Source organism: Arctopsyche grandis, chromosome 9 (assembly GCF_051622035.1).
Source record: "Arctopsyche grandis isolate Sample6627 chromosome 9, ASM5162203v2, whole genome shotgun sequence".
Lineage (NCBI taxonomy): Eukaryota > Metazoa > Arthropoda > Insecta > Trichoptera > Hydropsychidae > Arctopsyche > Arctopsyche grandis.
This window is the reverse complement of record NC_135363.1, coordinates 27,240,682-27,258,721: the sequence shown is the minus strand read 5'-3', so window position 1 is coordinate 27,258,721 and position 18,040 is coordinate 27,240,682. Positions and strand designations below refer to the sequence as shown.

Here is an 18,040-nt window from a genome sequence, read left to right as displayed (position 1 = left end):
AAAAATATAGAAATTAATCTAAAAATTACACCGACAATATAAACAATAAACATGCTAAGCCGTTCTCAAAACGTAAAAATTATCATCCAATGTGAAAATAGTCCGCTTATGGTCGAATCTGCTCGTTCGCCCTATCGATGCACTGCTATAGATAGTCAACCTATCTGTGGGGTCACAGATACGTATGTTAACTTTCAAAAATGTCAAATATATGTACATGCATGCACATATCCTTCAATTGTGATTGTAAAACTGCACAATAATAGCCTCTTTATCGACACAATAATCATATAACTTAACATAAAATAACTTGTGTGTACTTTATTTATGAAAACAACTAATTTTAAATAATTAAACAGTATATATATGCATTTCAAAACAATTGAACGTATGTATGTAAGTAAGCAACTCAATCAATTATTATTTTGAGTGACGGATCTTTTCTTAATAGTTTGCCATGCTAAGATCTTTGGCCATTTGGATGTTAAAGTTGGAAAATGAGAGCACTCACATTATCAAGTATATCTTTTGTCCCGTTGATGTTGATCCTGTTCACTACTAACTTACATCAATTTATTTATTTATCATCAATTGAGTTAGATATATTATTTTAATATAAATTGCCAACGAGTATTGCATGGTCGATAATTGTAGTGTTCCTCTAAAGCAGGCTTAAACTATTTATATGTATATATAAATCAGGGGTGGCTCGTCTTTAAGGGCACACAAATTTTTCATAACCAAAAAAGAAAATAAAATTGTAAATCGTTGGTGATTCACGAAGAGTGAATAAGTGTTTCTTTATCCCGGCACACCATGAGTTAAGTTGAACCGGTTCGTATTCAGTTTGGGGCAGTTGTTTATGTGCCGTGGTCCCGTGGTCGCCAGCTTCGATTTGCCTGTTACTCTGACGCTTGACAGTCAGTCAAAGCAGAGAAAAATGATCCGTATTTCCATATACATAGGGTCACTTTTAGTTGGCTGCGTGCAGGTCTCTTTGGGGTAGAATACGTCTATCTTTTCTATATGATTCGAAAAATACACGACACCATCAATGTATTACGATACTTCAACTATATTTTGCAGGGTGTGCTTAAATTATCAATGCTTTGATTTTAATCATTAAATATTTTTTGTTAATTATATTTTTGCTTTTTTAGAACACATAATGAACGGAATCACTAATTTGATAAAAAAAGGGACTTTGTCTTGCATAAAATGTGACTAAAAATATATTAAAAGTCGATTTTTTGGAAAAAAAAATGTATATGTAGGAGGGGGTGGCTTCAGCTTCCTCATGTCCCAGCCGTTTTTAAAGTCACGAGCCGCCCCTGATTAGATTGAATATTTGTTCGCCATGCAAATCCACAGTTTTCAACTAAGGAGCATCAAATTTGATACATAATTTCACGGCACCCCAACTTATATCACAGGCGAATGCAAATTGAAAAAAATCCCTTCAAAGTGCTTCAACCAGTGGTGTCATCTAAATTCGGTAGCAACAGGTTTCCAACATAAGATTCTTTCTATACCATACATAAATGATATGCTATAGAAACTGCAAATGTGTACGTAAACTTGATACTCAATAAATAGTTGTACTCATAAAATGAACTCCTCAATAGAGACTTGACTTGTAATAAATCAACCAACTCTGACTCCTTTTTATTATTTTCTATAAGGTATTATGGTATTTGTTAACCAAAGTCTCCAATTTCATCGAAGTAAACTAGTGCTACTCAAACTTTTTCAGCTGGCGGACCAGTATATATTTTTCAATAATTCTCACGGACCGGCATCATATTTTAAAATAAAAAGGTTATATATGTATATGGTTGAATACTTGTAAACAAATAAAAATAAAATAAAATCTAAGTAGTAAAATTGCTTTTATTGAATTCAAAGAAGTACAATATGTATATACTTAGACAGAAAAAAAATGAAAATAAAAAAAAAACTAATGAGATATACATATGAGCTTGTTTGTTATTAGATAACTTATCCAGTCGTGGTTTAATCGAAGACAATGCCACACGAAATGGATCATAAATAGCCACACTATTACGATGTTTTGTTTTAATTATACTCATGGTAACACAAACCAGTCTCGCAAAGGTAAGTTGATGCAAATGATAAAAGAGTTTTCACTGCAAGTTCATAAATATATGGGAATTCTACTTTTAATTTGATCCAAAAGCCTACAATTGAAGTTTGGTTTCAAAACATTTTTTTTAATTCTTGATTTGCAGTCAGATCAATTAGTTTATCTTCCAAATTAGGTGATATATCATCATTCCATGGCAAAAAAGGATTTCGTATCCATCCTTTTCATCTGGTGGAAAATAGAAATCGAATTACTCTGATAAATTTGTCAAATGACAACTGATTATATCGCGCAAAGACGTCATATTAAGCTCCTCTCCTCCTTCGTAAATAATATCAGCCAAATTGTGAAACATGTCATAGCAATCTTTTGAAACACGAATCTTCTTTGCTTTTAGTTTTCGTTTCAACCCATCTGTAATGTCTGCCATTGTGAAACAAGATGACATTCTACCTTGCATGGATAAGTTAAGGTCATTCAAAATGCAAAAAATATCTGTCATATAAGCTAGCTTGGCTATCCAGTCTATATTTTGAAATAGTTCTGACATAAGCTATTGTTTTATTTTTTTTAATTACGTCTTTCTCCGCGGACCAGTAATGGGCCGCGGACCATAGTTTGAGTAGCACTGAAGTAAACCCAATAATAAACTGAAATTTAATAATTTCTTAATAAATATCATGAATTTAAATTACATTATAAATAAAATCGTTGAATTGCAATTCTCAATTTTTATTTATTAAACTGATTTGTTTGTGTATGAAATTCATACACATACACGACGAATGTACTTAATTTTTATTTATACCTATTTCATTAGCAATAAAATTCAATAAATTACGTGACACGTCAATTTTTAGTGATTTTTTAAATTCTTTTAATTTTTAATATTTTGAAGATTGCTATTATTTTTATTACTAACAATTTTAAACGTTGGCAAGAAAAGCCGATCTCACTAAAATCGTTCAAGTCGGAGTCGGAGTCGAAGCATGAGGTAAAGTCAGAGTCGGAGTCAGTAAATTTTGAAGCGACTCTACAGCCGTGCTTTATAGGTACATATTTTCAATGTCTCATATCAAATAACAATTATTGAGATTTAAAACCCCTATTAATACATTTTAATAAACTACTAAACATTACATATGTGCACGTATACATCCATACATTGGAATTTGAATTGTAAATATATTTTTGAGCTCTTTTTCCTATTATGCTGTAGATTAACATTAGAATAATACAATACTATGATTACTAACCAAATTAAATTAAATTGTAAAATAGAAAATGATCAGTAGATCAGTAGCTATTAAAATAGATATAAGATGTATTGTGAACATAATTTCGTAATAATAAAAAGCATTTAAAAATCAAATCAAATACATTGGAATTTCAATAAATTGTGAACTATTGATGCGTAGGGGTGGGTGGAGGATCCAAGTAAAAGGCCAAAGTCGTATCACAGCATTTATTGATGATTAAGGAGATACACACTCTGGCAGTGCTCAGTCCAGAATGTCTTGATATCGCCTAAGTACCGCCTTATAAGGGGCAGGTCACTCAGGAAATTTTCGACGTCTGATTTGTTTACCTATTGTTATGGTCACGTACTCGGATATGTATTCCCACGACATTCGGTTCCACGGTACCAAGGTATCGGTCACTTCTGAGAAGGGACTAATAACAGCCAACTCGGTCGCCATTGTTTAGCCTACATGCACTTAGAGTCTAGATATAATCCTTGAAACCAATTATAACGGTCACATAGTCTCTGGGATGCTAATCCGATTGCAACTAACCGGCGGCTCTTTTTAGTATACGTAACACTATTATGACCACGATCAACGATTTATCACGCCTACTATATAACATCATTATTTTTTATGCTAATATGATTGAACTATTATCTTATTATATGTGATTGTTTTATATTCACGTCAATACTAATTAATTATCATTTTAAGTTATTATTCGTATAGACATACATACATGTGAATATACATAGGTATGTTGTTCAACAATCACAAATCCAACTTCCAAGTGTTATGAGAACACTCTCGATAGATGCGAGTTGCAATTTCTTGGGGCAATGCAGCTGATTTGGCAGTCGAATGCGAATACTGGTGTTGGTCGGTTGTGATCGGTTCGTTTGAGAATTACAATACGTTGCTGATTTTGTTATTGGCGACAATCATTAACAACAATGGCGTTAAACTGTGTTACGGCTAAGAAAGTCGTCAAGCGCGACCTCAACAGCAACGTTAGAAATTGTTTTGGAAGTAGGAAGAATTTCGGTGAGTGTCATTAATTCTGATAAAACATACATATTATATTATGTAGGTACACAAACACATTTCATATAAATCAAGTAGAATTTCAAAATTAAATATTGCTTACAGATACAGAAAAGTTTTCAGATAGTGTATTTCTTTAATCAATATTTCAAAAGAAATGCCATAAATGATCAGTTTCACGGTTATGTATATGAATAAAATAAAAATAGTTCGATTGAATTAGTATGAAAGCTGCAAAAACTTTTATTTAGTGTTCGGTAGGAAAGCTCGGGTGAAATTAAAAATCAATATTTTTCAGCTGTGTATTTTATTTATTTTTATTTTTATTTTATTTTATTAATTGAAAAATCAACAGACAGGATGTACAAAGATATGTATAAAAAAACAAATAGTAAATAAATAATATATGTAACATCCGAGTCCAATAACAGATTCTTTAAATGTATGATTAAATGTATAAAAAGATATGTTTTATGACTTCCATATTATTTAAAAAACATTTGTCGTTTAAGTAATAGAAATTGAATGCTTATTTTGATTAAAATAATACAATTCTTGCTTTTATACATACATATGTGACTTGAAATATCTAAATTTTTAAATCTGAACAAAAAGTAAATACACTGAATCATAAAAAAGTATTGAAAATTATTGAAAATTTTTAGTAGATATGTACATACATTCTTTACAAATTTATATGTGCGTTCATATGAATAGTGTGCATTATATATACATATATAATTTCCAGTCGAACTTGTACAATAGTAATAGGTCAACCATTTCCCATAACTTTGATATTAAATTAAAACAAATCAATATTGAGCAATACTAAATCGTTAATATTTATATAATGTATGTATGTACATATATAATAATCAATTATGTTGACATGTTCGATATTGCATCTTTGATACATCACCAGTCTGAATATTGGCAAATAATTACGGTTAAATTTTATTCTATTACATTATAATATCGAGCGGTGGTTGTTTACTGTTGAAGTTTACATATTAGGTTTGTTATTAATAAAGTTGATTATTATTTATTTTTATATTTTAAATATGCCAACATTGTATAGAGTGTATCGCCAACTCGTAAAAGCTGATAGCTGCACCCATTGTTAATTGTTAAGAATATCACTGGATGACCTACGGGTTCATCATATGGAAAAAATAATACACTGCACACGTCTGTGAACGATTGTTTAAACGTTGAACCCCATTAGCGTACAATCAGTTTGATACGAGGCAATGGTTTGTTGAAACAGCTGAAATTTCCAACAGGAAATTAGTAAATATATTTCCAACTATGTGAAAAACAACTTTACACACCAATGTCATTGCCGTCTCAATCGAGTCGGTATTGCTTTTCAATGAGAATTATATTGTACATTATTTGTTTTCCTTCTCGACAGATAGTAAGAGAGATGAAGTCGAAGCAATTAGAAGCAAGTTTCCTACTAAAATTCCGGTAAGAGTTCTAAATTTATAAAAGTAATTAAAAATCTTATATTAGGAATAGATTTAATTATAATATGTTATTGTAAATCATATAAATGTAAACATTCTATATACTAGTATTGCATAGAAAAAAACATATATTTAATATTATGCATATAATATGTATGATACATATATACATAAATACATACAGATGAATGTTTTTGATGCCTATTATCTAATTCGCCTTATTTTTTTGACTTGTTTTGATTGTATTTATCTGTGACCAATTCAGAAAAAAGAGAGTATGATGTTTATAACACTTTTTTCCCAAATACCAAATTAAATAAAGAAGAAAATAGTTTAGTTGTCCGTAGTCTCTAAAAATAAACGCCTTATAACAGTGATCTCTAAAAGAAAAAGCTTTGTCTTGTATATATCTACAAATTGATTATGTCGAATACGAATTCACCTTGAAACAATTCAAATCGTATTATAAATAATGGGTTTGGTGCAAACGATCGACAAGCGCCAGACAGACTGAACCACAGATTAACTGGATGGCTGCTTTAAAGGCAATTCTCGACTTCACGAATGATAGATTGCACATCAGATGACGATGTGCACAGATGCAATTATTAAAATTGAGTTGGATCTTTCTGGCGAGTTTAATAAGGCTAAATTCGGAACTAAAGTATCAGAAGCACAGAACGTATACAGGGTAGGTGTATGTCGAGACTTCGGGTAGATTTCGCTTAGTGTAAGTGCGAGCAGTGCGCACGCATAAGGTACACGTACAGTTAATCTGTGGTTCAGTCTGTCTGGCGCTTGTCGATCGTTTGCACCGCATCGATAAATAATACACCGATTTTTAAATGTAAACAACAATTGATTATAAACTTTGTAATGAATCAAAGATAGCTGTGCTTATGAACGAATTTTCCCAACAGCTCATCGTGGAGAGATATTACAAGGAAAGATCATTACCGACACTTGACAAGAGTAAATTCCTTGTGCCCCAAGAAATTACAATGTCTCAGTTTTTGGTCATCATTAGGAACAGAATGAAATTACTTCCCAACCAGGTAAGCCGAAGCATTGACAGTACATATGTACATATATCGGAAACATTTGCATTTTCCTATTTTATTGTTTTTATAAATAGTGTTCTACCTTTCGCTTAATACTACTTTTAATGTTCACCAGGCGTTGTATCTCCTCATTGCCAACCGCTCAATGCTGAGCATGAGTCATACGATGGCACAAGCATACACCGACTATGCAAGCGATGATGGCTTCCTCTACATCACATACGCATCACAAGAAATGTTTGGTGGAACATTTTATCACGTAAATTGAAATTGTTATTATATTATAACATTATATTATTATTCTTGCTCCGGAAGTACAGCTCCTTTAGAAAATCTTATACGACAGTACAGCTTTTCCTACATGGGCCAACTGTAGGGCTGCCAGATTTATTGATATCCAAACCGGGACATTTTAATTATATCCCCCCCCCCCCCCATATATACCATCCGAAAGCGTATATGTACATTTGCTTGTATGAATCTTTTTTACATTTTACAAAATATTTGGGCTCTGTGGCCTTAATTAACCCTTTGCCCGCGGCAATAAATATAGCGAACAAGCCCTGTACGCGACACCCTTTTCGCGAATTTGGCAATCGAGTTTTCGACCTTAAATACAGATTTTAATATTTACTCAAGTAACCAGATATGTTAATTAACACATAAAGTATTATTTTAAACAATAAAATACATAATATACCTCGTAGTTTTGGATTTATTGTCAAATAATCATTCTTCATACAATTGAGACGTATCGTCGCATTGTTTGACAGACGTGACGTCACATAAACGAGGTTTCACTATGGTTCCACAAAAAACTCATTTTGACTGGTATATATTCGTTTTAAGCAAATCGAATAGATGGCATTCAACTCTCAGTAATATATTCAACCAATTTTGAACCTTAAAACAGTTGAAATAGGCGCATATAAGACTCAAAATCCCGTGCAAAGTTCAGAAATTCTATGGAAGACAGCCGCGCTACAGACTTGTAGAAGGTACATAGGCACAGATATTAAAATAATGATAAAAAACTTAACATAGCGTAAACTTAACAAATTACATTTAAGATCCTTCATTTTATAAACTAGTTCTTTTATAACCTTTCTTTTTTCCAGTTTATTTAGTTATTTTTATTTAAATATTCAATGAAATTATTTATATATTGCCAAAGAAAATTGAAAAAAAAATTGATTTTATCAATCTCGTTTTTCTTGCTTTTTTTTACCATGGATGTGGATCCATGGTGAGATTGAGATTCGTGCAATTTTTTTCAGTTTCATAACTGCGGGGGACCGGTATATCTGAACAATGAGAGGTCAATAAGCAACCAGGCGCGTAACTAGTATGCCGCACGAGCATGCGGCACATGCGGGCCTTTTGAATTTCGGGGCTGGAAAGGTTTTTAAATAAAAATACTAGACAATTTTCAAATAAAAATCTTGGAAGTCGTAAAACTTTAAACTACGTATGTTACAAGGAAGCACTAGTTAAAAGTTTATACTCCAAATTTGATACGCAACACTTAGCCCCGGTACACACTCGGCGCTTTCAATTGAGCGCTTTTGAAGTGCGCGCTTCGAGATACTAGATATCGTATGAAAGCGTCCGAACGCGTACACACTGTGTCGAATTTTCGATACTTTTTACTCATTCTCACGACATTTAATAATTTTCCGTTATGCCGTTAGCCACGTCACTGTGAGCAGCTATTGAAAGCCGGTACATTTGACTGTCCCGAAAGGTCCTTTCGGGACGCCGGGATCAGGCGTGAAACCAGGACAATCCCGGAAAACCGGGACGTCTGGCAGCCCTAGCCAACTGGCCTATTTTTTATTTTAAATTCAGTCCTAGAACATTCCGAAACTCACTTAAGAGGGCTGTACACCCGAAACCCTAATTTTGTTGCCGTTCCTTTCTTCGATATATATATTGAGTGAATGCGACAATATATATCAATATATATATTGAGTAAATGCGACAGTTGCGCTTCGACCAGATAAAACGTATTTTAAATCGACAAAATCGAGGTTTCGTATTCTTCTATTTTCCCCTCCGAAACTGGACCAATTTAAAAAAAAAATTATCATCGGTATGAGAAAGATATTTTCTGTGCAACTATGCGCGTATTTTTTTTTAAATCGACCGTTAAATAAGCACGATGGCGATTTTATAGATGTTTGGCGGCTCCTAGCTCCTATAAAAAAATTACTAATCAAAAAAATAAAACGATAGATGCATCCCAATGGTGGATATCCATAGCATATTAAAAAATAATTTCTCTAGTACCATAATTGAGGAAGGGAAAAGTGTAATACGTTTTTATGGACAAGGCGCCGGTGTCCAGCCCTCTTAAGACCTCTCATTAACTCTTAAATACTAAAGGATTTCCATAGTTAACTTAGTTCCATATTACACTAGTGGTTTTACCCGGCTTCGCTCGGTATTTATAATATAAACCGCTTAAACGTGGCTAATCTAATAGTAAACATTTGATTAAATTTATTTAAATATTCAATTGATTTTTTATAAATTGAACGTCACGGATTCTATGAACCAAATAAACAAACATACATACATACATACAAAGTTCTGTTTCGAAATTATATGAAATTATATATCTATTCTGTATAAAATTGAAATTTGACTACATCTATATATGTATATAATTGAAAATTGACACTCCCCCTTTAGTTTATCGCCCCCCCCCCCTCTCTTTCGGTCGCAACTGATAAGATACATATGTATGTATGTATGTATGTACATGAGGTCGTATGTCAACTATTGGCAAATCATGTTGCTATGCAAAATATGCTTAGGAAAATAGCTTGAATCGATATCGTTGTGTTGCTTAGAAAAAGAACAATATTCCTTCGTGTAATACACAGTTTACATTATTTTCTTCCATTCAAAACAGATATTTTAAATACAAACACAAATTCAAAGATAGCAATGTTTTTAATTTAGCAGTGCAAATGTCTATTGCATTTAAATTTGTATATTTTTTCTCATGATTAAGTCGATTGGACACGTGTATGTGTGATGTATCATCGGTTTGGGTCAAAAGTACAACAAAACTTTCAACTATTGTTCATTCAATGCACTTTTATCTCGCTATAAATAGAATTGTAGGATTTTTACACCGTTTTGCTTTTCGTTCAGTGGAATTTTAAAGTTTGTTCGCCAAACAGATAACCCCGGGTTTATTTTGTAGACCGGAATCGATTGTCCAAGCGTATCATGAACTCACTAATGTATGAATATTTCTAATTACAGAAATCTTGAAAATGTGTTTTCTGAAGACGTCCATTGGAAAAGACTGAAACTTGAAAATACAATCATAATATACCCTTTTTTGTAACAGTGGTCGTATTGAAGCATTTTATTGTTGTATAAGTTTAATTTTACCTTTAGTATATTAATGTATTTTGTTAGTATTGTGATTCAATAATAAAAATATATTACTCGTAGTTGTGAAATATATTTTATACATATGTATGTATATTGTGCATTTACATTTGTGAGTTTTGTGTTCAGTTTTTTTTTAATTACTGTCTCTCATTAGGATTAATATTGATTTACTTATTTATGTTACAAAAATGTAATAATATACAATACACTCGGATACACAATCATAAAATTATTTCATATCTACTCTATAGAATTTATTTTATAATTTATTATTTAGACTCATATTTGGGTGTATATATATATATATATATATATATATATATATATATATATATATATATATATATATATATATATATATATATATATATATTTATATATATATATATATATATATATATTTATATATATATATATATATATATATATATATATATATATATATAAATATATATATATATATATATATATATATATATATATATATATATATATATATATATATACATACAACATACTAATAACATAGTTTATACTAAGTGCTAAACACATCATGTACATAAATAAATTTATTTATTATTTTAATTAATTATAAACCATCTGTTTCTTTTGCAGATGAATAATTTTGTCTATTGTGCTTTTATTTTCTTAAAATATAGAAAATAGTTTTTTTTATAACATCACTAGCATTGATTTTGAGAAGTTATTGTACAATGTACATATTTAATGATTTCTTTTATTCAATAAATATATTTTTTAAGCAATAACTGAATTTTTATTTTGTTAAGTGCTCGTCTTTAAGAGGGATATTATTTTTAAATGTTGATAAAATGCAATAGACGTTTATGTGATACTTTTATTAACCTTTGATTATATATGTATATATGTACATACATACTATATATGTACATATATAAATCTAATGACGTTTGTAAGATGCACCGAGTTGATAAACTCAGATAATGATCCAATTAAATCGTATCATTAACAATATAAATAATATCATTCGAAAAACGGAACTTTCAAATATTTTTACTGGGCCAATATCATATGAAATGGGAAGTAAAGAATTACAATTTAAATATGATAATACATAGATGTAAAATATATGAGAAGCACGTTAGTATAATTGTTAAATATAATGCTTAATAGATAAAAAATAAAAATTTTAAATTGGAAATCAAGAATATACTTACAGGTCTGTTCATGCCTATCTAGCACGAACCGGCAGAAGCAGGTACCCTGCAAGTATGGACAGTATTCTTGTTATGTATATGGACGCATTCATACTCATACGCGTCCATATGTATGTACCAAAGAATACTGTCCGTATTTGCAGGATAGCTGCTGCTACCGGTCCGTGCTGGATAGGTATGAACAGGCCTTAAGTCGTTGGTCACTTAAATTTTAAAATTTTAAAAATTAGGATTCCCGTGACATTATTGTGCGTATTCATTTAAAACATTCTTATTCTTACTCATTTGCTCAATTCTGGTCATTAATGTCATTTGGAATTTGATGGACGATCCGCCTCCACGCTTCCCGGTTCTGTGTCAAGTTGGAGGCAGCTTTAATTAAGAGATGATCCCGTCAGTTCTTTGATTTGGTCTGATCAGTCAGTTCTTTGATCTTGGGAGACTGTCCTCTCGCTCGCCTTCCCTCCAGCGTTCCGGTGACTACCAGCCTCTCCAGACTTTCCAAATTCTTCCTGGCAATATGGCCAAAGTAGAAAATAACCCTTTTCCAACATGTTGTGGAGAGTCTCTCTGAAACTGTCAGCTCTTTGAGAATGGAGATGTTCGTGCGTCTTGCGGTCCATCATGGACCGATGCTGCGTATTCCATGGACCGTCCAAGGGATACGCAGCATTCGTCTCCAACACCACTTTTAGAATCCATCCAGTGCCGGCCTTACACCCAATGGCGCCCTCGGGCAATTTTTTCTAAACACCCTTAGAAAAAACTTTCGCCTTTGGCGCTCTAATCTACAATTTTGTATGGCTTTTGGCGCTCTAATTTTAAATTTTAAAGCGCCTTTGGCGCATCGTGTGGCGCCCTAACTTATTTGGCGCCCTCGGGCGCCGCCCGACCCAGCCCCCCCTAAAACCGGCACTGAATCCATCTAGCATGTCCCTTTCTCTCTTTTTCAGTGTCCATGTCTCGACTCCATACAATGCATTGGGAAACACTAGAGATCGCATCAGATGGATTTTCGTTCTTGTTAAACATTAATGGACAACAAGTATCACAAGCAACGACTGCAATGTTTCCCTTAGTTGAGAGAGCTTCCTCTTTGTATATTTTTATTAAAAACAAATGCGAAAATAAATTGAACACAGCTCCAGATTTCAAGCAACACATACATTTTCGAAATTTGATTTCGTAAAACTACATTTGTTCCTCAAAACAGACATGAGGCTCTAAATATTTTCTTGATTTGTAATATTTGATTTTATGTTTATGATACCAATTATATTTATCTATTAATTATATTTATCACTTATAATTTAATTATAATTATATTTATTTATATTTATCACTTATAAAACACGATATTTGAAAACTAAATAATCTCAGTAGTATTCCTATTCTAAATTATCTATCAAATAAACTACTGTATGTTTTTTCAGCTATGAGAAGTCTCTCTACGAGAAGCATCAGAGTTTAATATCATTTTCCGAGCTAAATAGCCCTTAAATATAATAGTGCAACTTTGGTTATTTCACACTACGATGGTGTGAAAAAACTAAATGAAAAAACACATTAATATTTCAAAGTGTTTGAATCCTTGATATAAGTTTTTGAGAACAAAAAAATGATGGGTCATCATGCGATGAACAATTGTCGGTTCGAGCAGGTATAAATTAAATGCACCACTGAGAAATCAACAAGTAATAATCGATCTCTTTCGTAATTGTATATTTTAATCAATCTGGGTATTCCCAGACACCCCAAATGCCGAGCCACGGGACCAGAGCCTTGGTCAGCCCAACCCCCCTAAGGTAGGGACATGATTTGATGATATTTGGCTGATATTAATTTCACCACTAGTATTTGTGTAAAATACAAAATTGAATCGGTCTTCAGCGGTTCGAAATAGTTCTCCGGCACTCATATCGGTCCACATGTGCATTTATCGAAGTTAAGACATCTTCATCCTGCCAATCCATTTTCTACCTTATATTTTTCCCGTGGTTATCAAATGGAGAAATTCATATTTTGGACCCCGTATCATGTATCTGAGGTACTCCATCTTTCTCTGCTTAATGACAGAAACAAGTACCCTGCCTCTCCTTATCATTAGTCACCGGAGCCTGAGGGGGCCGTGTATTGTTCAAAGGTTGTAAATGCATTGTTAAAGGTTTGCCGAACAATGGATAGCACTGTGACTATCCTACCTCTACTTATCATACTGAAGACAGTTTCGTTTGTGACTTTTTTGGTCTATACCAGCGTTTCCCAACCTGTGATACGCGTACCACTTGGTGGTATGCGGTTGATGGTTGGTGGTACGCGAAAAAAAATCAGTAATGGTGGACATGCAGGAATGAATGATTTACAATCATAATAAGAGGTAAGTAAAAATAGAAATATTTTTTATATCTAATATATAATTTGGAAAGAGACTTTGTAAGTTTGTATCTTTGTTTGGGAACTTCGAAAACAAAATAAAATTTCCATGGCGACAATTCAATTGGTTGAATATTATATTTTTTTCGATTAAAATAAATTTAATAAAAAAACAAACAGTCGATGATCGAAAATCTGGCAATCGATACGTTTTCCTCAGATCCGGCATGGATTTTGGAGTGCATTTTTAAATTTAACGTGTTCACGCTCCAATAAATAAATAACTTCAATTTGATAAATGAAAACAGTTCGGTAATAATCTTTAATGTTCCAGATAAAATTGAAAGTACATATGATTAGAAAATTAGATTTTTAGAATTTATGTATCGAAAATGATCAAACTGAAGTATTTGAAACTTTACATAATTTCTTATCTGAAAACAAGAGTCGTATGTCTCGGGATATTTGTACGTGAAAAAATAATTGAATATTTAATAGGGCTGAAATCGTCTTTTACGCAGTGCTTCCCCAAACCTTTTAGAAGCAAACAATTTGATTTCAAACCCCTTTGATAATGAACATTTTCGGACAGCTACCAAGGAAAAAGAGAACTTGATTGAACTTTCAAATTATAGCATTTAAAAACTGAAATTCGAAATAAATAAGGTTATTAATTTTTGGCTAGGTATTAGTGAAGAATATAAACAGCTTTATGACATAGCGCTCAAATTCCTGTCGCCGTTTACTAGCACTGAACTGGTTAAGAGAGCTTTCTCTTCATATATTTTAATAAGACAAATATAGGAATTGATTGAATCCAGCTCCAGACTTAAGGGTAAATCTCGCATCATTTGAACCAAATTTAAAAAAGCTAAGTACAAGGATCTCAATTATATGTACCTTGTAATTTTGTGTTTTTATTAAAACAATCAATAATATTTTTATTATCAATACTAGAAGTATGACAAGATAGTAGATAAATATATTAAACTTTGAGCATATTATAATTGTTTCCACAAAATTTTTTTTCCATAAAATTACTTTCCAAAACAGATCTACATATATATTGCGTGTATCCTGTCTTCACATTCCTTACCATGCAAATACTATATATAATAATTACACTTGCAAAAACAAATTTCATGAAATACATACAATCATTTTTATATGGTGGTACAATTTAGCGTTATGTACTATCAAGTGGTACGCGAGTCCGCGTTTCGCGGTTGGGAAACGCTGGTCTATACTATAGACTCTATAGGACGGGAGGTTATGTTGTGACCGTAACCCGGCCTATGGAAATACGATTGTGTTTGTAAGAGGATCGTTTATTCATATTCAGTTCATACAAGAGGTATTGTATGTACAAAGGAGCTAGTTGCTCAGCTTCGGAGAAGTGAACTGGCTGAACTCCAGGGGTTCACTCTCTGGCGTCTGGAGCTGGTGCATCGGTTTATATATTGTAGTTCGATGCGTGCTGTCTTTGTCTTCAGGTCACGTGCTTTAGCTGTATGATGACATCACGTCCGGACGTCGTTTGTACACGAGCGTGGTACTTACATTTCGACGTTCCGCTCGAATTAGTCGCGGTATTTCAGAGGCATTTAAATGTCGTTAATTTTGGAACTGGGTGATAACATCGGCGCTGGACGTCGTTCGTTTAACCCATTTGAACCCAGAGCTCGCGTGAAAACACATGTCCCATGTGCCCAGGACTATTTTTTCGTTTATTTTCCAAAATCTTTGAGTTATTTCATGGGAAATATTTTTTATAGGATAGGGATGGATAATTAATTGATTTTTCAACATTTTTAATTTTTTTCAAGGTGGTGTCGTGAACGACCTTTGGGGCTAATGAAACATGTTTTTTAAAATAAAACAAAAATCACAATGGAGTCACATAATCAGTTATAATACTTTCTCACTGGTTATTATAAAATTAATTTTAAAAATAACAAACACGCATCTCTTCGATAAAATGATATTTTCAAATCGCATAACATAACACACGTAGGTACATATATTGTAACATATACACATCGTCAACAAAAAAAAGGGTGCACCCTTTTAAAAGAAGAAATGTCATAAACGAGATTTTGGGTTCAAAAGTCGTAAAAACAAAATACGTGAAGACAAAATAATTAATTATTACGATACGGTACAAAACATTTGTCATGCAATGGAATTTCACAGTTATCACAAGCGGAAAACGTTTTATTTTTACAGTGTCCACAATTTCTCCTTTTCTGTTTGACCAATATCAAATGTCTTCCAACTTCCTTTTGATTTTGATTAACTTTGCCGGGTCTAAATGGGACCAATTGTTTTCGTTTTTGACCATAACACTTGCACAACGTCTCTGTTACCTGTCTGATAAATCCTAATTTATCAAGTTTACAACCAAAACTTTTGCTAAGAATCCAAGCGTTATTCACAGCTACATCGATGTTCCAAAAAAGAATAGGCATGTACCATTTTTTTCCCTCTAATACTTATGTTATAGTTAGAAATATGGTTATCCATTTGATCAAACCCACCCATATATTTATTATACATATTTATACTAAATGGTTGATTGATTTCCACCCTACTTTTTTCTTTAACCGAATATCAGTTTCCAGGTGTGGTAATATGTATGTATATGGAATCCGGAAGTTGAGACTCGTCCCAATTATCAATTTCTTCCCGTATCTCTGCAGTAGTAGAATTGCATTCTCTGGAAAAAAATATGTGTCATTATCCCAAGGAGTCATATACGACTCCGTCGACTTTGATTTTTTTTTTCTTCAGGAATATGAGATATATAAACGCAATTTCTCTTATGCATATTATACAATAAGTCCTACTGTATTAGAAACATAAAGATAAATAAAAAATATGTAAAAATCAAAAACTTACGTATGTAACGCGACGTTCTCCCGAGTGTCCCGTCAGTTGGTAGCGGTAGTAATCTTTAGGTTGGCACCAGTACTTTACCGCGCCAAACACCATACCCCTCTCGAGAAGTATCGAGACGCGCTCTCTCTACATCCAGCCGTCAGCCGGGACGGACCTCCCTCCAGCATCTCCGCCGAGCGTCTTCAGAGACGCCCAGAGATCGCCATCTTGTGTCCACACGAGGCAGTACGGAGTTTGTCTCCTGCCTCCCCCCTCCCGCTGCTGTGACCCGACCGCAGAGCCAGCTTCCGGAGAAGCTGTTATCAACGCAGACGACTTGCAGTCAGGAACCTCCCCGACTATATACACATATATAACTATCCCAAGGTTAGTCCACGTTTCCACCTAACTCGACTCTTGGAAGAATAACGACGTATCACGCCCTCTGCATAAAGACCCGCGTAAATCCGTTCATTACACGTATGTTTTCTCTTCGACATATCTGCAAGTCGAAAAGCGCTCGATGTTATTCCCTCAAAACTCCAAAAGGAACTGATTTAATTTCGTGTGACTTTCTTAAAATTCATCACCAACATCTAACCAAGCGTAACGAAAGGCTTTTCGGCCGGTCTGAGTGATCCCTTTATTTTACGACGCAAAATTGTAAAATGCCGTGAACGACCGCGCTGGCATACATGGTGTAAGTTCATAACTGACCGCGTGGGTTCAAATGGGTTAACGAGCGAGTTGAAATCTTTCTCTTGGAATAGTCGAATGAGTCGTTGCCCTCGAGTACCAAAGATAATTCCAGGCGAGATTAGGTCTGCATGTTTGTACAGGAGCACGATGATGATGACATCGTAAGACTTGTGTGTTGTTTTGAAATATATCAGATCACTGACTTTGATTCGAAATAGCAAAGTTGTGATATATCACAACAACGTGGACCTATAGGAGTATACTCCTACAGGTCCATGGCATCTTGAGCATACATACATCTAGAAGATAGACCCACATCTCAAAAGCTTCGATGTGGATGATCGTCATAGTCTTCAGAGTCCACGTTTCGCATCCATATATCAGCACTGACCAGACGTAGCTCCGCGAATCTCGAACAATATATGTATAATACGAAATTGAATGTTGAAACCTAAAAATGTTCGCTAATCATAATTTTAACCAGTCTTGTATAGAATTTTATAAGAGCATTCAAGAAAATGTATTCATTTTTTCATATATGTGCATGATTCTTTGATCT

At 33.2% G+C, this 18,040-nt stretch overlaps 1 protein-coding gene across 1 annotated transcript; it reads left to right on the top strand.

The window, feature by feature from the left end:
* Positions 1–4,222: 4,222 nt before the first annotated feature.
* On the top strand, positions 4,223–10,532 carry LOC143916724 (microtubule-associated protein 1 light chain 3 gamma-like). The gene is made up of 5 exons (XM_077437947.1): positions 4,223–4,395; positions 5,810–5,865; positions 6,785–6,919; positions 7,041–7,184; positions 10,202–10,532. Exons 1-5 carry the CDS (start codon positions 4,305–4,307, stop codon positions 10,208–10,210), a joined length of 435 nt encoding a protein of 144 aa, XP_077294073.1. The 5' UTR covers positions 4,223–4,304; the 3' UTR covers positions 10,211–10,532.
* Positions 10,533–18,040: the final 7,508 nt, after the last annotated feature.